The 27,542-nt window shown below is 41.2% G+C and overlaps 3 protein-coding genes across 7 annotated transcripts in view; 1 reads left to right on the top strand and 2 right to left on the bottom strand.

Annotated features, from left to right (window-relative positions):
• Window positions 1-8,111, bottom strand: part of smc1a (structural maintenance of chromosomes 1A) — a 12,609-nt gene extending 4,498 nt beyond the window's left edge. Inside the window, exons 1-16 of the mRNA XM_077572404.1 lie at window positions 7,697-8,111; window positions 7,225-7,413; window positions 6,978-7,090; window positions 6,588-6,791; window positions 6,198-6,436; window positions 5,857-6,115; window positions 5,006-5,146; window positions 4,852-4,934; window positions 4,673-4,772; window positions 4,482-4,589; window positions 4,213-4,398; window positions 3,214-3,393; window positions 2,669-2,815; window positions 1,492-1,629; window positions 1,295-1,411; window positions 1,110-1,216 (exon numbers count right to left, since the gene is read on the bottom strand). Of these exons, the coding sequence (XP_077428530.1) occupies window positions 1,110-1,216; window positions 1,295-1,411; window positions 1,492-1,629; window positions 2,669-2,815; window positions 3,214-3,393; window positions 4,213-4,398; window positions 4,482-4,589; window positions 4,673-4,772; window positions 4,852-4,934; window positions 5,006-5,146; window positions 5,857-6,115; window positions 6,198-6,436; window positions 6,588-6,791; window positions 6,978-7,090; window positions 7,225-7,413; window positions 7,697-7,805 (2,420 nt within the window). The 5' untranslated portion in view covers window positions 7,806-8,111. The remainder of the gene's footprint in view (window positions 1-1,109; window positions 1,217-1,294; window positions 1,412-1,491; window positions 1,630-2,668; window positions 2,816-3,213; window positions 3,394-4,212; window positions 4,399-4,481; window positions 4,590-4,672; window positions 4,773-4,851; window positions 4,935-5,005; window positions 5,147-5,856; window positions 6,116-6,197; window positions 6,437-6,587; window positions 6,792-6,977; window positions 7,091-7,224; window positions 7,414-7,696) is intronic.
• On the top strand, window positions 8,103-27,542 carry ribc1 (RIB43A domain with coiled-coils 1). Of its 4 annotated transcripts, none has more exons than XM_077572443.1 (10): window positions 8,113-8,211; window positions 8,286-8,388; window positions 8,953-9,169; window positions 9,243-9,460; window positions 9,533-9,647; window positions 9,901-10,019; window positions 11,513-11,743; window positions 12,028-12,194; window positions 12,278-12,376; window positions 26,748-27,542. In XM_077572443.1, exons 2-9 carry the CDS (start codon window positions 8,305-8,307, stop codon window positions 12,357-12,359), a joined length of 1,233 nt encoding a protein of 410 aa, XP_077428569.1. In that variant the 5' UTR covers window positions 8,113-8,211; window positions 8,286-8,304; the 3' UTR covers window positions 12,360-12,376; window positions 26,748-27,542. The 4 variants fall into 4 exon arrangements, with proteins under 4 accessions (XP_077428551.1, XP_077428569.1, XP_077428561.1 ...); XM_077572435.1 differs by lacking the exon at window positions 26,748-27,542 and adding an exon at window positions 17,606-18,268; XM_077572425.1 differs by lacking the exon at window positions 26,748-27,542 and having other exon boundaries at window positions 8,103-8,207; window positions 12,278-13,847.
• Window positions 12,447-27,542, bottom strand: part of l1cama (L1 cell adhesion molecule, paralog a) — a 50,420-nt gene continuing 35,324 nt past the window's right edge. The window contains exons 7-30 of one of the 2 annotated variants that reach the window (XM_077572386.1): window positions 25,268-25,390; window positions 24,777-24,947; window positions 24,283-24,397; window positions 23,889-24,073; window positions 23,025-23,156; window positions 22,785-22,931; window positions 22,098-22,209; window positions 21,269-21,429; window positions 21,032-21,191; window positions 20,748-20,872; window positions 20,532-20,633; window positions 20,211-20,408; window positions 20,027-20,097; window positions 19,715-19,940; window positions 19,519-19,634; window positions 17,652-17,865; window positions 17,329-17,451; window positions 16,908-17,084; window positions 16,701-16,814; window positions 16,460-16,609; window positions 16,023-16,154; window positions 15,654-15,726; window positions 15,498-15,509; window positions 12,447-15,341 (exon numbers count right to left, since the gene is read on the bottom strand). In XM_077572386.1, the coding sequence (XP_077428512.1) occupies window positions 15,092-15,341; window positions 15,498-15,509; window positions 15,654-15,726; window positions 16,023-16,154; window positions 16,460-16,609; window positions 16,701-16,814; window positions 16,908-17,084; window positions 17,329-17,451; window positions 17,652-17,865; window positions 19,519-19,634; window positions 19,715-19,940; window positions 20,027-20,097; window positions 20,211-20,408; window positions 20,532-20,633; window positions 20,748-20,872; window positions 21,032-21,191; window positions 21,269-21,429; window positions 22,098-22,209; window positions 22,785-22,931; window positions 23,025-23,156; window positions 23,889-24,073; window positions 24,283-24,397; window positions 24,777-24,947; window positions 25,268-25,390 (3,389 nt within the window). In that variant the 3' untranslated portion in view covers window positions 12,447-15,091. The remainder of the gene's footprint in view (window positions 15,342-15,497; window positions 15,510-15,653; window positions 15,727-16,022; window positions 16,155-16,459; window positions 16,610-16,700; window positions 16,815-16,907; window positions 17,085-17,328; window positions 17,452-17,651; window positions 17,866-19,518; window positions 19,635-19,714; window positions 19,941-20,026; window positions 20,098-20,210; window positions 20,409-20,531; window positions 20,634-20,747; window positions 20,873-21,031; window positions 21,192-21,268; window positions 21,430-22,097; window positions 22,210-22,784; window positions 22,932-23,024; window positions 23,157-23,888; window positions 24,074-24,282; window positions 24,398-24,776; window positions 24,948-25,267; window positions 25,391-27,542) is intronic. The other variant, XM_077572392.1, reaches the window with a different exon arrangement.

The following is a 27,542-nucleotide window of genomic DNA, read 5'->3' as shown; positions in this document are numbered from 1 at the left end:
TATGCGAATAACATTTAATGTACAAAGGCTTTGATCATTCACCTCATCTTTGAAAACATTCTATTTCATCAGATTCGTCATGTTTTAGTTGAATTCCATACTAACGGGAGCCCATTGAAAAGAGCTACAATGCAAAGAGCTAAAAATTGAGATTATGATATGGTTGCAGTCAACTCAAGTCGCTTCAAAACAAGCAGCCGTTTGACAGCTAGTGAGCATTTCTTTAACCTCTGCGACGAACGATGAATATTAAGGAAGCTTACTGAGGATTGTCTACATATATCTGTATTATACTGCCCCCATGTGGCCAAAGGCATGCACACCAGAAGGAGCAGCACAATGTCCACTGAATTGAAGCAAAAAATAATAATTCAAAAACAACTTTACATTCCATTTAATGTTCGTTACTGTATGTTTTGCGAAGTGCAATATTATAGAAAATTACCTTTATTTTATTTTTTAAGAATTTGGACAAGATTAACTCATTCACTGCCATTGACGACTTTAGACGTCAAAAATTCATTTGAACTATTTCTATTAGTTTAACATTTTTTACACTTTTAACAAGAGTATGAAAACCTAGAAAAAAAGTTGTTATTGTATATTTAGAACAGATATAAAATTTGTGATTAATCGTGAGTTTACTATTGAAGTAATGTGATTAATAACAATTTTAAAAAATTATCGCATGATGACCTAATTTCTAATCATCTTTTCTTTTTTTAAATAATATTTTTTCAAAAACTTAATTTTTAATCATCTTTTCGTTTTTAAATTCATCTTTTTTCAAAAAAAGAAAAGATTATTAAAATTAGGGCGTCAGGTGGTTACATTTTTTAATTGTAATTAATCGCATGACTTCAATAGTTAACTCATGATTTAATCACAAATTTTATATCTGGTCTAAATGTACAATATTTTTTTTCTTACGCGTGTTAACAAAAGTGGAAAAAAATGTTAAACTAATAGACATAGTTCAAATAAATTTTTGACGTCTAGAGCCGTCAATGGCAGTGAATGACTTAATAGAGTTTCTATCCATGTCAATGGGGAAAGACGACAAAATAGTCATTCAACTTGTATCTCAAGGCTCCATTGCATGAACTCACCGCTTCTTGGCAATCTCATTCTGCCTCTTCACCTTCTCCTCCTCAAACTCTCTGATGTTCCTCACGCCAATCTCCTTGCAGAACTCAACAAACACCTCATCCTCCACCTGAAAAGCATGCAGAAACGTTACCGCCCCGGCACATGATTCATAACGCAGAAAGAATGTTTCATGCTTGAGGCTCACCAAGTTCATGCGGTCCCTGAGGTCTGTGATTTCTCGCTCGCGCGAATGTATGATCCTCTTGATGTCGTTGATGCGAGGGCCAAAGTTTGCTAGTTCACTCTCCAACTTGGATTTCTCCTGCAAGGCGCAAAATGTGTTTAAAAGGAAAAAGAAGAGGAAGAGGAAGAGGAAGAGGGAGGAAGGAAAAACAAACGTACCTGCATGTTTAGAGAGAGGTGGCGGGTTTTGGTCTGCTCCAGGTCACTCTGGGAATACTTCAGTCTCATCTGCAGCCCGTGTGCCTGCGACTGGACCTGACGCAGCTCCGCCTCTTTTCTTTTGGCCTTCATTTGCTCCTATAAAGCACAGCATTGATAGCAGGGTTTCTGCAGGTAGCAGCAAAGCTAATTTAATGCAACTAATTTCATGCCCACGTCGTACTGCATATACACACACGTTTTTCATACTATTTAACATAAAAGTGGACAAATATGGTTAGCAAATACATATGTGGTTGTATCTTTTAGTTCATTGATACAGTATTTTTTTATAGTACGTAATTCATCGTTATTTGAAGTTAAAAATATATATCAAACTGTTTGAAGGAGTGTGAAACATTGAAAAAGATTCGAGTTGAGGTAATTTTCTGCCACTAGGTGGCATTAGAATTTCATGTTGGACGTTTGTGACAGGAACAGTACATTTTGCTTTTCAAATCCAGAGCAACTCAGGGCCTCCAGGCCATTTTGTACAAAGTCAATTACAACCACTCACCAGTCCCCACAAATACATATATTGTATTATCACATTTATTATTGCTAAATTGCGTTAGAGTGACTCCTTTGGACAACATAGTATGTAAAATAAAGCACGAACAACAATGTTTTTACATCAATTGTATTTCGTTTTTTAATGCCTCTAGACAATGTATTCAATGCTTTTTAATGCTATTTAAGGCGCTCAATTGAGCAAAATTCATTTAATGACTTTTAATAGATTTTAATGACCCGTGAAAATCCTGGATAGGACATGGGGTTGTTTTGCCTTATTGTAGTTTTGACTTTTGGTAAGATCACTACACTGGACTACAAGGAGTGCCTAAACGTTCTGCTTTCGGGATGGAATGGCTCAAAGCAATGTTCAACATTTAACAGCCACATTTAGCCAACATTTAACCATATCAAACAAAGTTACTGTATTTTTTCTTTTGTATTCATTTGTATTATATGATTTAAGAAATGCTAAACAACAAAATGTATGTAAAATACTGTACAGAAATGTTTGCTCGAGTTTGTGGTGGCAAGTGATCATAAAGGCACCGTTCTCTGCCTCAATTTGAGCCAGAAAACCCTTTTTGTGAAAATGAAGGAAACACAAAGTAGAGACGAACCAAACCTTGAGCTCATCAGTAAGTTTCTCCTTCTTCTCTTTGAGCTTGTCCACCGCTTTTTCATCCCAGCGTCTGGCCTTGGCCTTCAGGTCGCTGGCTCCTCCAGAGATGACTCCAGATTTCTGGAAAAGGGTTCCGTCCAGGGCGACGGTCTAGATGTGTGAAGACAAACAGAGGTTGGGAAGTGAGACAAAATTGGGTACAATCGCAACAATAAAAACAAGAGTGTGTGTATCTGTTCTTAGAACTCCCCAAAGTTTGTACAATTCCAAAGTTACAATTTTAACCAGCTTTTGAATTGAATCAGTGTAGAACCGTTACTGCAGGGGTGCTCAAGTTCGGTCCTCGAGAGCCCCTATCCAGCCTATTTTTCATGTTTCTCTCCACTAACACACCTGATTCATTATCAGGCTTCTGCAAAGCCTGCTAATTAGCTGATCATTAGATTCAGCTGTGCTGCAGGAGGGAAACATGGAAAACAGGCAGGATAGGGGTTCTCGAAGACCGAAATTGAGCACCCCTGCGTTACTGTATAGCTTGTGGACGGTACCTTGTGCCTGTAAGGGCCTCCAAAAGCGATCCTTCTGGCGTCCTCCACATTGTCACACACCAGAGCATTACCGCATGCGTACTGCAGAGCTTTCTTGATGTGAGGAGGCTCGTAGCGGATCACGTCAATCACCAGCTTGGCTCCTCGCAGCTCTCGGAGTTTCTCATCAGTTGGCTTCACCTGTGATTAGAGAAGGCAGCACAAAGACTAAATTAAGATAAGTACAAATGTTTTGTTGCTATCTTCCAATGACGAGGATGAAATAAGTTTTGAACCTATGCTCATAATCTTTTCTGTGCCCTGTACCCCGAGAACGCTTTTGATATGTCGATTTTAGGGGTGTTAATTGCCAAGTACCCGGCGATTCAATTCGTATCACGATTCATAGGTCACGATTCTATAGCGATTAATACGAATCTATAAATTGATTATTGCGATTTTTTTTTTTAACTCAAATTTAAAAAATACTAATTAGTAAACTTGTACACTGTAAGATTTGTATGGAAATTTATTTATTTATCTGAAAATTCAGGCTCATAACTGAGCCACTGCATTTAACAAACAGGTTGCAGTCTGTTTCATGTTTGAACAGCACTGAAATAAAAATATTAAGGCTTAATGTTCCATTAATAGAACATTCTTCCATGCTTAATGTGTGAATCCTAACCCTAAGTAAGACGTTTTGTTGAATATTCTCATAAAAATCGATTAGGCCGCATATCGAATCGATTCGAGAATTGTGCACTGTAATATCGTGATATATTGCCGAATCGATTTTTTCTAACACCCCTAATCGATTTATATAGGATATTTTTTTTAGTTAGCAGAAATCTCAAATCTCTTCACTTACACCTCTGTAAAATAAGTGATATGTTTTACTACTATTTTAGGGTGTCTGGTATCTCTGTACTTCAATTTTTGGGGTTATTTATTGTTTAGAAACATAACTAAGAACAAAACCAATCCCGTTGGTATACAATCACGGAAATCGCCATTCACCTCCAAGTAGTCGAGCGGCAGGAAGGTCTCAGGCTCCCCTCTCTGCTCCTTGATGTACTGGATACAATCTCTGCCCGTCTTCTCGGAATCGACGATGATGGCATCCATGTTCTTACCCAAAACTTTAGTCACGGCAATCTGATATTTCTTCTGAGTGGGCTGGCACAAGTCAATTAAGCGGCCATACTGCGGAAAGAATAAAGCCATATGTCTTCAATATTAGTCGTGTAAAAACGCATTGACAGGAATGACTGAAGGGGATTCCTCACCACAGAGCCAGGGTAAAGTCGTTTAATGCTCTCCATGATTTCAGCCTTACGTTGCTGTCGACTATTCTCCTGCCTGTCGATCCTGGCGTCGCCGAGCTGCTCCATAACCTTGGTGAAAAACACAATAGCGAATGGGACATTTGAAGACGCAATGATGTGTGACAGTGTGTGTGTACTACTACTGTACCTACCTGATTCAGTTCCATGTTGATCTCATCAATCCTCCTCTTGGCTAATTCCACTTCCTCAGTAAGTTCCTCCTCCATGCGTTTCTGCTCATCCAGTGACTGCCTGAGTAGCAACAGTAGAAACAAGGGTGAGAATGAGATAACACGATTCCAACAGCTTTTTACAGTGCAGTGTAGCAGACCTGCTGGTGGTGATGTAATCCTCCAACTTCTCAATGCGCTTCTGGTTCTCCTCAATCTCGCGAATCTTTTGTTTTATTTTAGCCTGCAAGAGACGGGCCATTTGTAGCTGCTTGCGTTGGAATGTTGCACATTTTCCACCAGCGCCTTCATTACCTCTGTCTCCACTTTCTTCCTCTCCTCCAAGTCAAGGCGGTCCTGGTCAGCTTTCTGGTCACGGTTGAACTTCTCTAGCTCCTGGGCCAGTGTGGCTGCACGTTTACTGGCCTCCTCCTTTAGTCGATGGTACTGCTTGACCTAGAGCAATGATGATGACATGTCAAATCGGTAAAATTACCGAATGAACAATACTGAGCTCTTAAAAAAACAACAACATAATAATAAATAAAAAACATAAAAATAATAAAAATAAAAAAGGAAAGAAAAAAGGTACTTCTTGACCTAAAGGTGAAATTCACATGTTTATTTCATTTTCTTTCTTTTTTTTTTTTTTTCCCATTACATCTGTTCAATTTATAGACATGTCTAAATCATTTTTTTTTTCAGATCTAACACCATAATGACTTCAGTATACACAATTTGTGATATTCCTGTTTGGTGGTGTGCTGCTCAAAGATGCGAAGCGTTATATTCTAATACAGGGATGTGATTTGACCAAAGTGAAATTATCTGAAAATTTAGCCGGTGGTCTGGGGGCCGCTGGCACCCAGCTAGGTCCAGGGCAGTGCCCAGTGGGGGGGGGGGGAGCATGAACAAATAATTATATCATGACCAAATGAAAAGTAACTCATATTAGAGCATACCACAAATGTCTTTGTTATAGCAGAAGATGTTATCTGTCGGAGTCATGTGCATACACAATGAACTACTAAAAAAATTTTTTTTTAAAAAAAATCTATTTTTTGGGGGGGGGGGGGGGGCAAAAAAGCGGAATTCCGCGAATTAGCGGAAAAATCACATCCCTGCTAATATGAATACACTGCATGCAACATTCAAGCCTCTGGTACCTGGTTCTCCTCCAGGGTAAGGTCCTGGCCCTGACTCTGCGCCTCCTCCTCCATGCGCTCCTCAAAATCTTGCTTTGCGAGCTCCACCGCTTGCATCTCCTTGTCAAGTTCGTCCATGTCTGCCTTGCGCTTCTTGTACATCTTCTGGGCATTCTGCAATGATTTTCGGGCAGCCTCAAGCTTCTTGATCTTGTGTGAGGTGTTCTCTTTCGCCTTGATGTACTGTGGCCTTTTCTGGTTTAGCTCAGAGTCCTTCTCTCTGGGGGCAGTAATCGAGCAATCGGCAGGTTAAAAGTCATACATGAAACCTACGTTGAGACTGCAACAGCATGGTAACTCACTTGATCTCTTTCTCGATTGTCTGCTGCTCCCTCATCAGTCTCCCAAGCTCCTTCTTCTTGTCTTTCAGCTCCTCCTCCACGTGGTCCATCCTCTTGCGGTCCTTGTCGATCTCTTTGTTGCGCTGACCCAGCTCTTTGTTCAACTTCTCGATCTCCATCTCGTTGTGGTAGAGCTTGAAGAGCTGCAACTGAACACTGGCCCTCGCCACTTCATCCTTCAGTCGCTGGTAGCGCTCAGCCTGGATGAAAGACGGAGGGCAGAGACAAAGGCGGCAAGTTATTTTCAATGTGTTCTAAAGAAATACACAATACAAAAATAAAGAAAACTACAAGCAAATAAATATACAGTTTATGTCCTGCACATATACACGTTGTGTTCAACCGACTCACCTCCTCTTTCTCCTGCTTGGCCTCCTTGCGCTCAGCTGCAATGTTCTTCTTGCGATGGTAGTTGAACTGTGTGTCCTCCTCTGCTTTCACCATCTCCTTCTTCCTTCGGTCATACTCCTGAGCCAACTCCCCTGAGCGTGAGATCTCCTCAAACAAAGCTGTGCGCTCCTTTGGGTTCTTCATTGCAATAGACTCCACGGCTCCCTGGAGAAACAATCACAACACTGAATGTAAAACACACATTCATTTATTAAATGACTTTTCTCTTTTCAAATAAAAAATCTTTTCCCCACAGAACATGTATCCAATTCTCTGACAGACCACAAGTTTGATGGTTTTCCGACCCATTGGAAGGCGACAAATATATTCCTCATAGATGCTCTGGCTCACCTGGAAAACCAAGAAGTTTCGAGCCTTGATGAGAATACCGAGTTTTTCTAGCTGCTCACTGTAATCCGGCAAGCCCACTACTTTGCTGTTGATGCGGTATTCAGAGGAGGAACCTAGCATATAAATAATAAAGAAATGATTTTCAATGTCTACAAGTTGCTCAAGAAAATTAAAAATTAGTATCAGACAAAACTGAAGACCAGAACAAAGTGTGGTCATTTAAGAGACCTCCAAAGGACGTTCCTACCAATGATCATCCTGGTGAAGGTGCGTTCCTCTCCATCATTCTCCTGATAGACCATACTGACAAAAGCTCTGTTGGCAGCTGGCTTCCCAACAGGTGCCCCATGGATCAGATCCTTCAGAGTCTTTACGCGCAAGTTACTGGTCTTCTCCGCCAACACAAAGCTGATGGCATCCATAAGATTTGATTTTCCTGCAGAAACGTTTAAATTGTTACATGTATTGGCAAGTAGTGATTTTAAAATACACACATAAAACAACTGCACATTAAAAACAATAAAACATGGATTATATCATTATTACGTTGTAGAATTTAGTGTCTAAGAAGTGTACACGCGTACGCGAGACACGCCCATGACATGTCAACTATTGCTGCAGAATATACATCATAGAAAGACGTAAGGTCGATACATTTGCTGCACATTAGTTCTGCTTGGGATGCAACGAGTGTCAGCACTTTGCATCAGCCAACATACCAGATCCATTGGGGCCGATGATCGCCGTAAATTTATGAAATGGTCCGATGATTTGCCGTCCTTTGTATGACTTGAAGTTTTCGATTTCTATGAGTTTTAGGTAGCCCATTGTGGTTGTAATTTAGCCGTCGCAAATTATGCAGCTCACGTAAAAAAAAACTAACAAAACAATCAAGAAGGGCCAGCTTTGGCTAATGCTAGCAAGCGATGTCTACTGGACGAAAACAAAAGCATGCATGCAAACAAATAAACCTCTCTGCTCAATCTGATGCCCGACGATACGACCACTTCAACGTGGTATGCATCTAGCTGTTAATCATTGCAATTCAGTCATAATCTTGAAAAATCGTACACGATGCTGCGGTGACAACAATGCGCCATTTTACAATCCAACAGGAAGAGCTTTGAGCGCGAGAGTTGTAACCTCGCAGTTTCTCGCGAGATCGAATATGATGTTTTGGCTGTGTCTCTTCTTCTTTTCGTAAAATTAACACAATCGAGGTCACAATGAGTAGGTAAATACTGGTATTGTTTTACATATCATCATCTTTATTACAATTACTAAAACATTGGATATTTTTTGTCAAAGCCTTTAGGTAGGTGTTACCATGGATACCGAAGGCCACAAACACAGTAGAGTTACCGCTAGCGACTGTTTTGTGATTCTTTTGAAAAAAATTTCATCGTATGGGGTGAGTGCCGTTCTAAATATCTACATTGTTAATTCAGTGTCACTTTTCAATTTGAACAGGCGGTCAACATTATGATATACTGACTTTACAACTTAATTTGGTTAAGTGTCGGGTGATTAAACTTGCAGTAGCCTACACTAAATACTATACAGTGCAATAAACCTTTCCCTTCCATTTTCTGTATGTAGTCCCAATGATAATCTATTTTGTTGCTTTTACCCCCTAATATGTTGCCACAAACAATGTGTTATTAATAAACTGTACCACTTGATTAGGAGCACAATCATGCACAATCAAATAAGATTGCAAACTAAAGAGAGAATTGTTTCTAGTATTGTGGATGCCTTAATTGATCACATATATAGCTACATGGTAAATACAGTATTTTAAATGCAGTGCCCATCTACACAACCTTGTTACAGAGCATTATTTAAAGTTAATGCATTTTTTTTAATACAATGCTTATGCTATGGTTCACTTGCAGATGCACCAAATGTTATAGCCTGTGAGTTTAATTTTCCTTATATAGCTATAAACAAACAATGTTGTGTCCCCTCCTTACAGACTTTAAAAAAAGAGAGAATGTACAAAGTAGATTTCCCTGTTGATCAATCCATTGAGACTGCTGTGGAGCGGAGACAGGCTGTCGAGGCTGCGCGCAAGGCTCGCATTTTCAATACAAGGCTGCGTGTGATGGGCCTTGACCTGGATGCACTCAACAAACAGACCCAGGAGAAAAAGCACCGCGAAGAAATGGAGCGAGAAAGGGACAAAGCTTTTGGTAAAAGATATAAAATGACAAGATGACATGGAGACTAAATGAAATAATATTTCTGTATATGTGCATGTTGCAGATAGGCTGAGACTGAAGCATGATGAAGTGCTGTTGCAAAGAGACATAGAGGAAAGGAACGTGCGAGAAGCTTTGCACACTGGCCTGACTCAGTATTGGAACATCCAGCAGCGAGTGGAAGACTCGCGTGATGCCGATCTCAAGTGTGGCCTGAGGGGGGCATTCAGGATCACTGTTCCAGAGGCTGAGCTAGGGCCTTCCAGCATGCAGATCTTTCAGGTAGACTGTGCCCGATGGGTGGAAACAAAAACCTTGCTGATATCGATCCAAAGTTATTTGTGTGTTCCAAAGGGAGAAGATATTGAATGTGCACAGCGAAAGAGAGAACAAATGAAGCAAACAGAAAGAGATCTGTTGGCACAAAAGGTCCAACAAGAGAGAAGGTGGTCGGAGGACAAACATAGAGGTTAGTCGAGTAGGTATTGTATCTGCACCATACAATGACAATAAATAATACAATAAAATGATTTTCCTAAAGGCACCTACTACGTACAAACACACACAATAATCACAAATTAGCATCATTCTTTCCTGCACAATCGCTCACTCCCACACACAGCCTTGGTTGCCAGGTGCCATTTATGGACAAGCTTCACAGGGATCCATTATCTGTGTGAGTGGGTGAACAGGTGTTGATTTGCAACACGTGTGTGTCGCAGAGATGCTCGCAGAGAAAGAGCTGTTGCAACAGGACCTCAGCTGGAGACAGCGACACAATGCTGAGGAAGAAGGCAGAAAAGCCGCCCGGGTCGCTCTTGACCACTACAATCAAGCACAGGTTGGCACAATACACACACACACATACACACGCAATCTGTTCTTATTTAAATCGAAGATGTCAGTTCATTGCTCATAAACTCAGTTTATGTGCGTTGACTACATTTACTACTACATTTGTTTGCCTGAATGCGCACAGCTGAATCCTCCATGGGGGGGGGGGGGGGGGGGGGGGGGGTTGGGGTGATATAATGATTATTAATCGTCCCTCTCTTGTATCATTGTATTTTTTTCATGGAAGGTACTAGGCTAGCCAGTAAGTCCCGTATAGACAACTATTGCACAAGGTGCATCAACAAATGTAACTGAATGAGGAAGTTTTTCAGGAGAACATGCTAGAACCATACGTCTCATACTGTTGATGTCACTTAGGGTAAATTGGCAATGTAAACAGTCCAATACACCTGATTTATATTGAACATAATAATAAGCAAATCTGATGTGATTTACTAACAAGTCACTAACTCATAACTGGTTGGGCCTGAACGATGGAGTTTTGCCGCAAGCTTTTTGTGCCATAAACCCCCCCCCCCCCCCCAACTCATGGTTGAGCTGCATAAGGATCACAGGGACTTTAACAGCCTCCTGTGAGATCCTGTAGTTTGAATTTTGACACAATGTAGATTACAATATACAGTACATGATAACTTTTTTCCGTCTAAATTCTGCAACAGTAGTGATAAGCCATAAAATAACTTTGTAAAAAGTCAGTTTGATGAGCTCCAGAGTGACTTTACTGCCAACAGAAATGAAGGGTCATCTCACACTTTGTTTATAATTTATATATCTTTTTTAAATACATTATAACTTCTACTCTTAAAAATGGTGCCTAAAAAGTCTTTAAATCAGTGATTCCCTCTTAATCTGGGTTTGACTGTTGTGATGGTACACCATGTGATTTCTTTATTATTTTAATCCCTTAATACTAACTATTTCGGGGAAAAAAGTGACCGGACAAATATGTGCAATATGAATTCACATGTATAACGGAACGTAGGATGTTCCACAGGGTTCAATGCTGGGGCCTCCTCTGTTTTCATTATGTCAGCTGCCCCTGGGTTTCATTTTAAGAAAACAGCTGTGGTTGCTTTGAAGTGCTCTATAAATATAGGCCTATTGAGTAGATTTGGGTGATGGGAGTCTGCTTATGAACTGCATGATTTGCAATGCAAAGTTGAGCTATTCTAGTCTGCACAACAAGCTATCTAGCAAAACTAAAGGACCACTTCCTTAAGCTGCATGGAGATGGGAAATACACAGTTTGCTGAATTCAAGGTGAAGAGAGGTACTCTCCCTGTTCATTATATTCACCAGTAAACCCTATACCTATGTCTTGATTTTGGAAAAAAAAAAATCTTATTTTCATGAAAGAAGGATCCTCCAAAAAGGTTAAGAACCACTTCTCTAAATATACCATTGTCTTAATTCTAAGCATCACAATCCATAAAAGAACTACGCGAAAGACGAGGCCTGACAGCATTTGGCTCCCTGCAGGCTACAGAGCAGGCTGAAAGACTGAAGGAGGCACATCGGAGCGAGGAGAGGGAGAATCTTGCTGAGAAATGGCACACATTGACGTCCGCCATGATGACGGAGGGTTGGGATGCGGCCGTGAACCAGCTGCAGGAAAGGAAGCCTGCTGGGACTGACAGTTGGAAGGGGATGAGCCCCGAGCAGCTGAGCGCCATCTACAGGGAAAGGGAGGCGCAATGCATTGAGAGACAGGTAGATGATGGTCCCTTATTTTTTTCTCTCTCTCTCTCTCCAATGGGCCTATTAGGTGGTATTTGCAGCATGTTAGCTGGTAGAGCAGATTTTAACACAGATCTCCTGACTATGAGGCAGACACTGTGCTGCCACTTGCAGTCCACAAAGATGAAGGCATATAACAATTGTGATTTATGGGGATCTGAAGTGTCTCATTCAGCAACTGACTGATTCATTGACTGATTAAGTGCTGCCTCAAAGCAGTAATGACCTGACAGCCAATCTTTGTCATCTATGATAAGAGATGGCGTGATATTGAGAAGAACCGGGATGCAGTCTGGAACTCCCAGCTCCTAAAGGCATCCGGAGAAGCCCGGGAAGAGGAAAGGAGAACGTCCAAACTCAGGAGAGCAAAGCGGATCCAGGCAGACCAGTTCAACATGCAGCTGTCCAAAGAGCAACAAGCACAGTGAGTGGCTAACACAAATAGCAAATCAAATCCAAAATGTGGAGAATGTTATATTTTGTGTATTTCTGTTTTCTTACATTCAGTCAGCATTATTTGGACAAGGAGCTGTACACCAACAAACCCACTCAGGAATACTTCCGCCAATTTAACACCACCTCTCGCTGATGCGGACATGTGACATGGTAAAACAAACTGATCCAATGATCATTTATCTCAACATGACACATCAGTACTGACAAATAAGGCACAGTATAGATTGTTCCACATACTTTATTATCCGGTCATATATCCCGTTACATTGGTAGATTGATGATGCAATTACACTTTTATTGGCCCCATGGAGAATTGTATGTGGGCCACCTAGTTCCAAGTTGTGTTGGTCATGTACCACAGTACCACAATGAGGCACATTTACATACCGGCAGTGAAATACACTCCCCGACGCTCCTCAGCCCACCCTTCGCAATCATGACTCTTTCCAAAAAGGTTTGTGACCTGTTCTGCAAACATTTTTTTGTTTTTGTTTTTGTAACTAAAAAAAAAAAAGGAGCGGAGGGCTCAACATAAGAACAATAACAGGCACAGCCCTACCCTTTGACACATGAAAAGCAAAAGAATTGGCAATTGAGAGTGTGTGTGTGTGTGTGTGCGTGTGTGCGTGTGTGCGTGTGTGCGCGCGCGCGCAGACTTCCTCATTCAAAGCTAACATTTGCCAGAACAAAGACAAGCACAGATGTTTAGCAGCAAATACAATATTGGCTTATTTTGTGTCATACAGTATACATCCCTACGTGAAAACACCTTTCTCTTTCTGTCCTGAGTGTGTTTGTGTGTGTTTGTGTGTATGTAATGTATGTAATGTATGTATGTGTGTATGTGTCAACTAACCAACAACATGAAGATGCTTTAGCGGCGCCCCTTGACTCGTCAGATATCCTTTATGGCTGGCATGGTCATGTGACATTTGTCTCGTGGCCAGCTTTTATATGACGAGAGGCGTTACATCAGCTGTACATGCTCCCTGTGGTGCTGCATTCTACTTTTCATGACGGAATCAGACCGAAAAAAAAAGAAAAGAGTTCACTGCAGTGCATTGCCAGTTGGCATGAAACTAAACATTCATTGGGATGTAAATATTAACAAACAATTTACAAATTTCCATAAAAATTGCAAACATCTACAGACAATTTTTATTTACCTTCTTTTAATTTGCTGAACAACCAAAATTTACTGCAATAATATGCCAATAACAAAAGCAACATTACAAAGAAGAAAAGTGACACTTGCTTTAAGATTTTAAAACCTGCTGATTTTTAAAGCGGGTGTGGTTGGGTTCATCATAGCATTCTTCTACGGGATGTATTTACATTTTCTTAACTGAGGAAAAGGTCCTGCTCAGTGTACCTGGGATATGTTGAGGTCAGTAGCGAGTAAAGTAAAACCCAAGGTTATTCATACCCTGGCCAAGTTGTGAATTGAAGTGCATTATTGTTTGTTTATGTTTTTCTTTATATGCCAGATCGCATCAGACTACTATGAATTTGGAACACTGGATATGCCTGTATTGAAGAAAATTACAGTAATTATTGGGGAGTTTTGTAAAAATGTAAAAATAGCTTCTTTAAAAAAAAAAAAGAGAGAAATAAATAAAAATATTTCTAACAGGTTTTTACGTTTTTTTAAATTGTTTTTTTTTTATATTTGATGTATCATTATCATCTAAAAATTCACCAAATTATTAATCACTTTTACTCAAAATGTTGTCAGGGTATGAATAATTTACGGATTGAATAGTAATGTCAGCACTAAAAAAAATACATTCTCTGGATGTGATGTAAATACCAACTATTTGCCTTTATTATATGCAGATTGCCAATCTTTAACTGCATGTATGAGTGTATGGTGGTTACCCGCAAGACTCCACCCCCTTTATCTGCAAGTGCTGCTCCTCAAACAAAATACGGAGCGTGACAGTGTAGAAGGAGACAAAGACAAGATACATAAAGCAACATATTAGTCTTGACACAAAATTTACAATATCATCTCCAATCATAACATTACACTTGATGATGGAGTAATGACATCAATCTGGTGCTCTATGCAAAACCCAGCAGGCACAGGAACTCGAAAGGACCAGGAGCTATAATACTGTAATATGGCTAAATAGATACATGTAGATGCAATGCAAATATATACACCAGATGCTACTCGGCATTTTCACAGCAAGTTCCCATTTATGCATTGTTAGTGTGTTAGTAATGGTATGAAACCTGACTTCAAAGCTCTCGGTCAAAAGATGTAAATTCCATGAAATATGTCAAAAAAGAGAAGTCAGAGCAATATGTATTTGAAAATGTGATTAGATCATATAAATGGTATGCAACATTAAGATAATCATAAAAAAAAAATCACTGGCACTTACATTGTGTGAAATTATTTTAAAAAACACGATAAATTACGAAGATGTAGCACAACAGCTGTGTCCCATCACGCTTCCCTTTCTGTCTGCAGCTGCTCATGCAGCCCCCTTTGATCATTTCTACTGCAAAACATTCTGTTTTTCATTTTTTTAAAGCGATTTTGAGGTAAGAAATAAAGAAGATAGATTAAAGTTAATCATTTACGTTATACACTAGACAGATGAAGAAGGATCAGCGAGAGTTAAAAGATTTCTTCATGTCAGGGTTAGTCGGATTTACTGTATGTCACATTGTCCAATACTTTGGACATGCCTTTGGTCAAAACAGTCCAGTCCATCAGATGACATCACCAGCATCTGAAATGTCATTACATTGATTGTGTCTTAGTCATCAAACTACTCAGCAGGGAACAGGAGCGTACGGGCACGTATGTGTTGACATGTTTTGGTCTGACGGTCCTCCATGGATGCGTGGAGGTTAATCGAGGATGGTGACTTGGTTGGGCAGGCCATTGGTGGCGGAGGAAATGGTGGTGGGGTTAAGCGGGGAGTTATCCGGCACCTCTGCGCCCTCACTGGGCCGGCTGAACTGGCTGGCCAGCGACTCATCCAGGTTGATCTCGGTGGTCAACACGCTGCTGCCGTTGAAGTTCAGGTTGTCCTCGCTGCACAGCTTGCTCTCCTCGCACAATGACGGCTGGCTGGCGGTGCGCTTCTCCTCCAGGTCGCTGCGAGAGGAAGATCAGTGAATGGGGATTGTAGAGTTGATACTTTAATCAAAGACAATAGCACATGCTGCACATGTAAGATGAAACCGTCAACCGTGAAATGCTGCAGATAGGCCAATACAGTATTTGGGATTGGGATTCAAAACCATAGCATACCTTTCAAGAGATCTGCAAAGCAGGGGCAGGCATTAGGAAGAAAAGAGGAAAATAATGGCAACAGAAAGGGTTAAGGAAGTCTAACAGTGCAGAGGGAATCGGGATAGAATCACGAGTCCAGAACATGAGGATCAACAGACACATAACGTGACCAACCTGTACTCTCCAAATGTCTCATCCTTCATTGGCCTGGCTTCTGAGTCCATCGGACCTTCCTCTTTGTCTTTAACTAAAAGGAAGAGAAATGGTTGGACTTTATTAACTTAATGGTCTCTTTTCAAGAAGAAAAGTGGTCTCAGGGGACGGGAGTTTAATGTTTATCCGCTAAGTGCTACAACTACTGTATTGCACTTCGCTGCAGTCAGATAGCGCTGCTTGACACGATATGGAGAATATCCAGAAAAATACATCACATATATTGCAGGGAAACCAAGTCAAGCCAAGGATACAAAAAAACAGTACATTTGAGGCAACCACCACACTAAATGTAACAATATTCTAAGAATAAAGAATACGGACACTTGCCTGAATACTTTCCTCCTTTGTTCCTCCGGACAAAGCAAAGGATGAGCAGTATGAGCAAAAGTAGCACGATGGCGCTTACCAGGCCAATGAACCAGCCCTGGGTTGCCATGCTGGGCTGCATCTCAGTAACTCCTTGAAAGAAGAATGATGTTTGTTATCACAATGATGGCAATACACAAGAAGAGGGAAAGCTTCAGAAGAAGCGACATCCAAACAAGACAGCGCATTATAATTTCTAACGGGGTGGCACCTCACCAGGGAACTGAAAAATGCACCAAACAAATAATCTCATGAAGCCAACACTTGAAACCACTTCAATAGCAATGCGGCAAACTACAAGGGGTCCTTTGTGGAATAAATTTTATATTTAAACACGGGAAACCCAGAGGAGCAACAGATAAGATGAAAGAAGACGCTGTAATACACTATTCGAGTACCTGCTCCCTCTGTGTCAATCTCCGTCTGAAAGAAGGTGACGTTGCTGTGGATGAAGTGCAGATGGTAATGAGAACCAGGTCTTAGGCCCTGGAGCTGGTAGAAGGACTGTGAGGAGTCCACCTTCTCTGTCTTCTTCCATTTATCAGCATCTGTACAGACATAATTTATCTCAAGATACACCTCTAAAAGGTCATTATTTAGAAACCACTATTAAGTTAATTGGGTGATGAGATGCTCTACCATTCTTTTTGAAGTATTGGATCTGGAATCTAACATTCCTATGCCTCTTCCTAGTCACCCAGCTGATATTAGCAAAGTTATCGCCAGGAAACACGCTGATGTTGGCAGGAGGCACTGAGAAACATTCATGCAAGGGGAATAGAATTTGTGAGTCACTGATGCTGGAATGTGACAGCTATGTGAGGTAAAAAATAGTAATATGTGTACCTCCATCCAGAGTGGTGGCACCTTCCCTCATGATGGGTTCTCCATCTCCAGCGGCAGTGCGCCCCCTCAGGTAGAAGCGGTAGTGGCTATGGCGATCTAGGCCCTTCAGGGTGAAGTGGCTGATTGTGGGATCATCTATTTTCTCCACCTGCATTGGGCTGTCGTCACTCTCCACAACTGAGCATGGACGAGAAGATAGCCAATCAGTGTAAGGATGAGTTGAAATTGAATGGTGATGCTGATTTGACTGCTCTTTAGAAGATAGGAGTTAGGTATCAGGTTAGGCTTAATCAAGGATGTAGACCTGGCTGGGCAGGCCATTGGTGGCTTTTACGGTTCAGGGTCAAAATACGTTGTAACCTATCCCAGTTGGCTTCAAAAGAAAATCATGTGTAATAGAGGGAATATAAATAATGCTCACTTTGTTGGTACTGCAAGTGGTATCCAATAAGAATCCCATTGGGTTGACTTGGTGGTGTCCATCGCAGCCTCATTTCCGTCTCAGATGGACTTTCTAACGCCAGAGATGTTGGCGCATGTGGAACTAAACAAACAACATAGATGATCAAATCGGCTTTTATATTGCACTCAATTATCACAAATTTCTCCAAGATTTCTTACAATTATTTTTGACACCGTTGCCATTGTGTTCGATTCATCCCCGTCATGTCTTTCCCCTTCCCCGCATCTGCCTCCAGTGAGTGTCTCAACCCACCCTTCCAATCTGCCTCTTCCCTTTCTCACCTCCCTCATCAGTCTCGAAGGACACCATCTCCGATGGCGGCCCATCTCCTTTGCTGTTGAACACGCTGACAGTCAAGCTGTAGTGGGAGTACGGTCGGAGATCGCCAATCATTTTCCTCTCCTCGTTGGCCCCAGTCTCTACAACAGTTGTCGTTGGCTCTCTTGCCCTTCGAGTTTTGTGGTGACCCCGGGGGCCGGACCTAGTCAAGTGAATCTGGAGCCAGAAAACATTTTTTAAACATATATTTTCATACAGTTTTTTATCTATCCATCCATTTTCTTCTGCTTATACAAGGCAGTACAGTGGTACCTTGGCTCACGAACTTAATTGGTTCCGACAGAGAGTATGTGAGCCGAAAAGTTTGTCTTCCAAACAAGTATTTCCCATAGGAAACCATTGAAATGAGAATAATCCGTTCCCAGGTCCCCATAAAACACAATTTTCTACTAAAAAAGCCTTAAAACTACACAAAATATACCTTATTTTATGTATAATAAATGTGCTATTGTATTGTAATTAAAGAAATACACTGTACTGTATAATAAAGTGTTTCTATTTGCAAAACTTGCAACTTGCCTTTGTGATGATACAGTAGTTGAAGGCTTGATGGAATGGAGTGGGAGGAGGAGGGAGGGAGGGAGTTACTGTTTGGAAGGAGAGTCCTCCGGTGTGGCTTCTCTTCTTTGCTTCTCTTTATCCTTGTTGCTGACTAAAAACCTCTTAATTGACACCTGTTGCTTTCTGAGTTGTAAGGTCTTATGAAACTGAGGCATCACATTATCATTCATCATGTTGATGATTCTCATAGCCACAGTCTTTTCTGAATGGTACTGTTCGATAAAAGCCTACACATCACTCCACTTAGTTAACATGGTCTTGATGCTCTCACTTCTCCTCCTCGTCCTCACATGACAACTCCTGAATGGCTTCCTTCTGCTTGTCCTCTTGAAGGCGAATCAAATCCTCTGACACCCTTAGCCACACACGCACCCTTAATAGCTTCCTTGTTCTTAAGGATGGTAGCAATGGTAGACTTAGCGTACTGGTAGTGGGACGCTAAGTCACACAAACGCGCACCTCGTTCGTGTTTGGCAATGATCTCCTTCTTCTGCTCGACCGTAATTTTCTTCAATGTCTTCTTAGGCTTAACACTAGCCTGTGGTGGGGTCTTTTTCGGTCCCATGGTAGCAAAAGTACACTTCAAAAGTACTCCAAAATGATCCAAAATGTCTACCGAACACAAATCACGTCCGCACTCAAACAAAGGGGGCGACGAACTGGGACGCCGTGAGCGTGCGTCAGCTTCTCGTGATTTCTCGTGTCGCGTGATTTGGTTCGTCCGCCGAAAACTAGTTCGTCAGCCGAGACAAAATGCTCGCGAATTTAATGTTCGCGAGGCGAAAAGTTTGTGAGCTGAAGCATTCGTGAGCCGAGGTACCACTGTACTTCCACCAAGGGGACACTGATATGTTCCGAGACCTGGGAGGGTGACGAGGTCTGTCTTGGGGTCTCCTCCCGGTAACATCTTACTAGGGCTGTACTCTGAGCTATCTTGTCCTGTCACTCACTACCCAAAGTGTGTAACCATAAGTGATTGTAGGAATGTGGATCAAACCAAAACATTTTGCAGTGATCAAATTGCTACACAACACATAATCCAACCTCATTCGGAAACAAGACCCCAAGTTATTTCCCCAAGACCCCAAGTTATTTCCCCTCTATCCTCACCTCCTGAAGCAGGGCATTGCTCCTAACCTGGAGGGCAAAATTCACCCATTTTTGGACTGAAGACCATGACCTCTGATTTGACCGACCAATTGAGCTGGACAGCGATATATTTCTTTCTGTTAAGATTTAGATTGGTACCTTGTAGCCGAGCAGGTGTCCTCTGACCGTGTCTCTGGCTATTGCAGCCCAGGTCACCCTGATAGCAGTGCTGTTCAGTATAGCAATGCCCACATTCATGGGGGCCTCCAGTGGAACTAAGGCATAAAAGCAAAATATATGGACACAGCGTAACATGCAAATATTGCTAGTGGGTTAGAGAAATGATTGATCTTACAATTCTCGCCTGAGTAGCCAATGACAGGATCAGGCTCAGGTCCCTCCCCCTTTTCATTGACAGCCTGCACTTTGATCTCGAATGCGGAGAAGTTGCCGATCCCATTGAGAACTAATGGCGGCGCAATTGTGAAGTTGGGGTGCCAGTCGGGCCCGCTGCCCACCACCCGCCTCCACAGGACACGATACTTGAAGTCAGGTCCATTGAAGTCCCGTTTGTCCATTTCCTGTCATAAGAGGAATACTGACCTATGAGGCATGAAAACCTTTGAAAACAAGTCGATGCTGATTCATGCAATTGCACATCTCTTACCTCCCAGGTAATGACGAGCGTATCTGGGTCAGTGGACTCACTCCTGACATCTTCAGGGTTATTGTCTGGTGCTATGGTCATAAAACTCTAGATTAAACCATGAAAATACAAATGCGTAGCCATAAACGCTACTACTACTACTACTAATAATAATAATAATAATAATAATAATAATAGCTCTAACCTTCAGCAGCTGTATTGTGGATTTCAGACGGATTGCTCGGAGCACTCTTGCCCACATCGTTGATGGCAATGACACGGAAACGGTATGACATGTAGGGCCACAGAGAGAGAACGGCGCGGTCTTTGTTCCCTGATACTCTGCTCAATTCTTCCCAACCTCGTTCATTTGAAACCTGATCCTCAAACTCAATCACATACTCTGCATAGATACACATTAAAGAGAAAGATGTAGGTTTTAATGGAGCCCTACGGAAACATCTAGGATGTGGGTGAAGTCTTTGCGAAAGGTCAATCATCTCAACATGCCTGCATCAATACTAACCTATCACAGGGCTGTTGTGTTCATCTCCAGGAGTCCAACTGAGAGTGATTGTACGCCTTCTAGGTTGTGTAAGCTGCAGAAGAGTAGGAGGGTCCGGACGATCTGTAGATAATAAAATGTCCTGTCATCATAACTATCTATTGAGATTTTTTTCTCTATTACAGTTTTCAAACAGCTTTTTATGTTCATTTGATTATACAGTGGTGGTGAGCTCACCATGTAGCGTGAGTGTGCCAGTTGCTTCGGCCATGTCCAAATTCGTGATAACCTGACACGTGTAGTTTCCCTCATCTTCAGGTTTGGTGTTAGAAATGATCAAGTCCGGTCCTTCAAATGTGTATCTAAAAGACGGAAAGTTAGGAATTAATATATTATTCACATGAAGCTGTCATACATACTTGTACTGTGTATCCAGGAGTAGACAGATAGATTTTGCCTCATATATTGTTGCTAATATTGTTTTATTTATGAAACAAAGGATTTTAGTAGAGATGTCTAACTTCAGATCATTGCCAGATGCAAACAGCTTGTGGTTGTTCTTTCTCCACTGAATAAGTGGAGAGGCCAGTTTGGGGTCCACAAGAGAGAGACAGGTGAAGATGGTAGTCTGTCCAGGCTGCACCTTCAGAGCCTGCGGCGGTGACAGGATCACTGTTCTGTCTTTGGGAGAAAAGTAACAAAATGTTGAGTTGTGGTACCAGTGTGTGTGCATGTGTGTGTGCTTGTGTGCCACTCACTAAGGACCTCCAACTCTGCACTGATGGACAGGTTGGTGTTTTGCACAGAGCATGTGTAAAAGCCCTCATCATCATGTGTGACATTGAAGATTTCTAGAGCCCCAGTGGTAAGAGGGTTAATTCTGGAATCTGCCAGAAGGGAGGAGACACTGCCACTGTGCCTGGAAAAAACACATCCACACACAATTCTTGAAAATGTGTAGTTTTACTAAGGACGTGAAGGTTGGAAAAGGTCATATCATGTATGGGTATACTGGCTGCAGTGGCACCTACGGGTATATGTGCTATCCATTGCTTGGTCGACAATTGCTACGTCTTGCAGGAGTGGTACAGAGAGAAAACGCCTCATTTCAAGAAATTATATGAATAATGATGGCGGCATGATGATCTAGTGGTTAGCTATCTGTCTCAGGGCTCTGGGGTTGGGTGTTCAAATCTAAGCCCGCACCTTCCTGTGTAGACTTGACATGTTCTCAACATGCTTGTACGGGTTTTCTCCAGCAACAGGTTAAGTGAACACTTACATTTCCGATAGGTATGATTATTTGTCCATATGTGTCCTGTGATTGTCCGGCGGCCAGTCCAGGGTGTGACACGCATTTCGTCTAAAGTCAGATGGGATAGGCTCCAGCTCACCCGAATGAGGAGAAGCGGTACCGAAAATGGACGTATGTATGAATGACAACGAGGGTTTGCCATCTTGGATGAGCGCCGGCATTAATCACACTCTAGATGTGACCGTGTTTGGCTGCTAATGAAATGCATCGTACGCTATCAAAAACTGTGAGATGAAAAGACAGGAGAGCAGCTCAGTGCTTGATTGTCTCACCATGTGACTTTTGGTTTAGGAGAGCCAAAGCTGTCACACTCCAGCAAAACTTTCTGGCCTTCAGTAACTGTGTAAGTGTTGCTATCCTCAGTTAGGATCTGTGGAGGCAGCTCTGAAACAACAAATGGAGATAAGAAATAAATATACAGGATATCATGTGGACACTTGATTAACTCATTCATTGATCAATTAGGGGTTTACTGGACTGATGAGTTGTCACAGAATGTTTCATCATTTTGGACAATTGTATTGTTTTTTTTTGTTGTTGGTTTTGTTCATTTTTCCTTTCGGACAATCATTGTGACAGTTTCAACATAAACGTTTACAACATATATTCATTACACCCGAAACAAAAAAAGGCTGATGGGATGAAGCCGAAGCTTATTAATTCCCGTCCCCAGAATGCATTTAAGATGCAGTTATCAAGATGTTGATTCATTCATTGTTATAAGACACAAAACACTGTAAAAAAATATGGTAAGATTTAGGGGAAAGCCCTCTTCGGTTTCCAGTGCATACAGGAATAAGTTTGGTCATGTGAAAGAACTACAGTAAATGAGAGACTTGAATCACTATTAGTCTTTTTTTCCCCACACAAGTGCATACTTCTACTTCTAGTTAAATACTGAATGTCAGTACTTTTGCCACCTGTGCTATTAGTAGTACTATATAACGGGAATCTCCTACCAATGACATAAACGTTGGTGTTGGATAGTATGGCTCCATGCTTGTTTGAGGCCTTGCACTGGTAGATGGCTGTGTCTCCAAAATTGACATCCTTTAGGATAAGAGAGCCGCTCGGTGTCAGAGTGCGTCTGCTGTCTTTGTCAGTCGCTGTTTGGAATAAGAAAACACACAGAGGCTGAGCACGTAACCATGTGCAAAGTGCTTTACGATGTATGTGCGTGCATTTGTTTGTATACTGACATGAGAGAGGGATCCCGTTGATGGTCCAAGTGATGATTGGAGTCGGGATGCCTTCTGCCTGGCAGTCAAGTCTGACATTTTCACCGGGAGCGTATAACATACTGATTGGCTCTTTGGTCCAGTAGGGAGCAGCTAGCGAATCAAATAATAAATCACGTTTGTTTTTCAAACTTTAAATGGTGTTGAATAAACATAATTGAAACAGTGTAGACTAAGTAAGTCAAGTGAAGGAAATGAAAAAAGTCCATCCCTCGCAAATGGACATAAAGACAAACAACCATAAGCAGAGAAAAGGTAAATCACGCAGCTGAAAGTGACACAAAATTAAGTACTTGTCTGCTCAACAGGTTCATTTATCACCTCTTTTTGATTTGTGATTGTATACCCCACAAAATAAAACTTCATACCAATAACATTTAGTGTTGTGTTACTGTAACACTCCATTAGTAGCTTGGCAAATTATTTACAGCGCTAATGCTATCATAGAATTGCTAGCGCTGCAGTTTTGCTGAAGCTGGATATCCTTTCTCTATTATAATTCATCACAACGATGCCCTTTAATAATCACATGACATTATGAATGGCCATAGGTGTGAGTTTTTGGCTTAGGGAATAGTGCCGTGAGGCTATACATTCAAATATTTCATCAGTTTTAACACTGTAAAAAAAAAAAAAAACACCTTTAATTGTTGAAGATTTAAATGTGACTTTGCTTACTTTGTATTGATCCCTTTTTCATGATTAGATATTAATTGACTATTTTTAGGGTGTGTGGGAGGAGTGAGGTGTTCCATCTGGGTCAGGATTTTAGGGTAGTGGGGGCTTACATTTATTTACTGCCGGTTGTGTGTGCGTTTGACGTACCTTCCACTGCCACAGTGTACGTGTGTACGGTCTTCCCTTGGGAATTCTCAGCAAGACACTGATACTCGCCGGCATCACTCTCTGAGATATTGGTGAAGCGTAGACGGCGGTCAAACATTTCTTTGGCAGTCCGAGTTTCGGACAACTCCCCGTCCTTCCTCACCCACAATACTTTGGGAGTTGGACTGAGGGGAAAGAATGGAGAGGTGATTAAAAATGAGAGGAAGTCAAAGGAGATGCAAGAAGCAAAGTTGGCAGTACAGTGCAAAGGTAATGGTAGTGGGAGTGTAGGGAGGTAAGAGAAAAAGTTAAGAAGGTCGATTTAAAAGGCGTGTTTCCAGCCTTCATATATAAGCATAAAGCACATACAGTATGCATACACTTAGACACTCACTAGCCTTGGACGATGCACTCGAGCTCGATGGTCTGGCCCCTGAGTGCATGATAAGTGCTGTGGCTTCCAGTAGGTCTCATCATGTGGGGCCTTCTATTCCGCAACACTGAGTTGGCTGAAGCACAAACATTCACACGCAACACACCCAAGTGTCATTCTCTAAATGCTGTTGACCTCCGAAGCCCTTGCACCGCAGCGGCACGGACCGCTCTGTTTACATGTGCGGGTTTCTCTGCTCTGCTTGAGCTACAGATGTTGGCAGACACCTCCCAGTGTGAAAGAGGTGATGCCCCCACGCCTTGTTGCATCTGCTAGGTTACATTCAATGATTGGGTCCACTTATTGGGTCAATGACAGTGATTTGGAATTCATTTGTGCACACATTTTAGGTACAATAGGGTACTTTTTTTGATAGAAGATGCTAAAGTTGAAAGTCGAAATTGGGTTAAGGTTTTTGATCTTTGGTTGATCTTGTCAACTTGAGTGAAACTTACAGGGGTTGACGGTCAGAGTGACGGGTTCCTTTGCCAGAATGGTGCGAGTTGCCAGATACTGGACATTGCAGGTGTAGTCATCCCTGCTATCCGTGGTTTTCAGGTGGGCAAAATACAGGTTACCATCCTTGCCCACCACCACCCGCTCACTCAGTTGGATGTGACGGAGCTCTGCAAGGAGAGATGAGACCACAGTATGAGACTTACGTATACACTTGTAAGAATAGGTTTCTTTGTCAAGAATAAACAATTGAGAACTGATTACTTTCAGGACATTTTTTCAAAATTTTATAAGTGGGGGCATTTGCTTGTAAACATTGTTAATACTTCACGGAAGAGCAAAAATGAAGAAAATAAACAGCAGGAATGAACAGTATAAAATAAAAGTCCATTATGGTACACACTCCATAGCCATAATATTCTGCTGAATTGTCGAGGGATTGTCAACAGAACAAGTCGATAGAAATGAAATCAACGGGTAGTATACTCACTCCAGTCCATCCAGTGAATGATGGGCTCCATGGAGCTCTGTGGGGGGTTGCACTTCAGAACAATACTGCTTCCTTCTTCAGACTTCACATGGACTTTTTTCTCTTTCTGCTGGGATGGTGGAGCTGAAGGGGGCCAAGGAAGAGGAAATGCTTACTCATGAGAAGAGAAGTGCCACACTCTTGAATATATAAACAACCATCTTTATTTTATGTGTAAAGTTGTTCCTTGACATAAGAATTGAATTAGTTCCTTGACCACATATGTAACGCAAAACATTTGTATCTCAAATGACCTTTGTCCACTGAAATGAATGGAAATGCCATTAATCCGTTCCAGCCTTTCAAATGAAAATCAACAAAAAAATGTTCTAATGTGCTTTTTGAAAGAAAAAATAACACTCTATAATGTTGTACTTTCAACACGCAGTGATGAGATATTTAAATGAAATGTAAATAATTTGTTTCAATCTTATTTTTAGCTTTAATTCAAAGGACAATGTGGTATGTGTGTGCCTTGGCCACCTTGTGACAATATGACACAGGCATAGTGGCACATATAAAGAGGAATTTCACAACTCAGTAAGTTGCAGTGATTTTTCACAAAGGATAATGATGATAATAATAATAATAAAATAAAAAAATAGGTCTTACTTATATTCCTGAGTATTGTTATCTGTCCACATTTGAAATCCTTTGCTAAAAGGATTGTGACAACGCAACACAGATGCTATTCTTTAGCCCATCTATGGTATTTTGCTTTGCATATTAGCAATAAGCTAAAATGACTTTATTATAAGCTATATGGTTGTTTTAAAGACACAATGTGTAATTATATTTACACATTACTGGGCATGACATGACTTTAAACAACTTGAATCCTCTTTTTTGTGGAATTGTTCATCAGCTGTCAAACAGTTGCTTGTAGTGAATTGAGTTGAGTTCACTGCCACCATGCAGCACTTGTATCTCAAATTTTTGCTCTCATGTCAAAGCAAAAAATCAGACAACCAACCGCTAGTTTTTGGACAAAAGTTGTCTGGTCATCTGTATCTGAAGCAACAACTCTTTCATGTCGCCATCACCTTGGCAACAAGACTTGACACATCATTTACAAGGAGTGGGGAGGAGTACATAGACGAAAGTGCCTCGTTTGTCGTGAGGAAGTGGAACAATGTGATTTGGGAGTTGTTCGTGCTATATTTGCTTCGTGCCTCCCCTCTGCTCATCGCACATAACCCCACGGGAGCCACTGAAGAGGGCTTTGCATGACATCAGCTCACGAGTGTTTCTGGGGAAACGGTTGTCAGGGAAACTGTGAGTGAAGGAGGGCGCCCTGGAGAGATCCAGCCACATAGGTGGATGGATAACACAAAGGTCCTCTTCGCATTACACTTGTCCAGGGGCTTGCATATGTGTGCGTCTGATTTTTTATTTTTTTTTGTGCTGATTATCATGTTCTTGCATGTTAATTATGTTCTAGGTGACGGTGCCCTGCTGTCCCAGTGTGAGTCTTCATTTAGTAACAAATGAGCTGTTTAGAAAGCAGGACAACTCAACATCATACGGCTCTGCTATTGCCTCTAAACAGACAATTAGCTTGCGCGAGCTCGTTTGGAGAAGCGCTCAAACATCCCTTATATATTTCACATATATCAGGCTTGTGTAGTACTAATTTGACATATTACATCAATTAAATAATACCTCTTCAGTTTGTGCTGTTCATTTGCATCTATTCATGCAAGCATAATTGAAATGTCTTGTATTTTGTATGGTTTTGTAATTTCCAATTTCAGATCTTTTAAAGTGTGCTATGTTAACAAGATCAAATTGTACCTTTAGGCTTTACAATGGCTACATTTGACCAATTGAAACCAAAACTTTTTTTAAAAATGTCTTTAATTTGAGCTAAATCAAACAATTTGCGTTCAATGGCTCTTGTTTTAGAATCAAAACTTTTGTTGTTGTTGTTTTTTGTTTTATATGATTTCTACCAGAATACAAAATCCAATTTTGGGGCAAAGGAGCAATTTCATGTCATATTCTTAGTTTATGAAACAAGCGTTTAATGGTTTACTGCACTCCATTGAAGCAAGTGAATGAAGCAATTTTGATTTCAATTAGTGGAAAGAGACTCTGCTAACCATATAGAAGAATTCACTGACAGCAATGTAAGGAGAAAAAAAAGTGGTTCTGATTTATTTATTTATTTTCATTTTCGAGCTTGTTTTCCAACCTGGGCATTGAGCAAATAAACTAAAATTTGATGGGAAACAAA

Source organism: Vanacampus margaritifer, chromosome 1 (genome assembly GCF_051991255.1).
Source record: "Vanacampus margaritifer isolate UIUO_Vmar chromosome 1, RoL_Vmar_1.0, whole genome shotgun sequence".
Classification (NCBI taxonomy): Eukaryota; Metazoa; Chordata; class Actinopteri; order Syngnathiformes; family Syngnathidae; genus Vanacampus; species Vanacampus margaritifer.
Note: the sequence above shows the minus strand (reverse complement) of the source record. Positions and strands in the feature narration are given on the sequence as shown.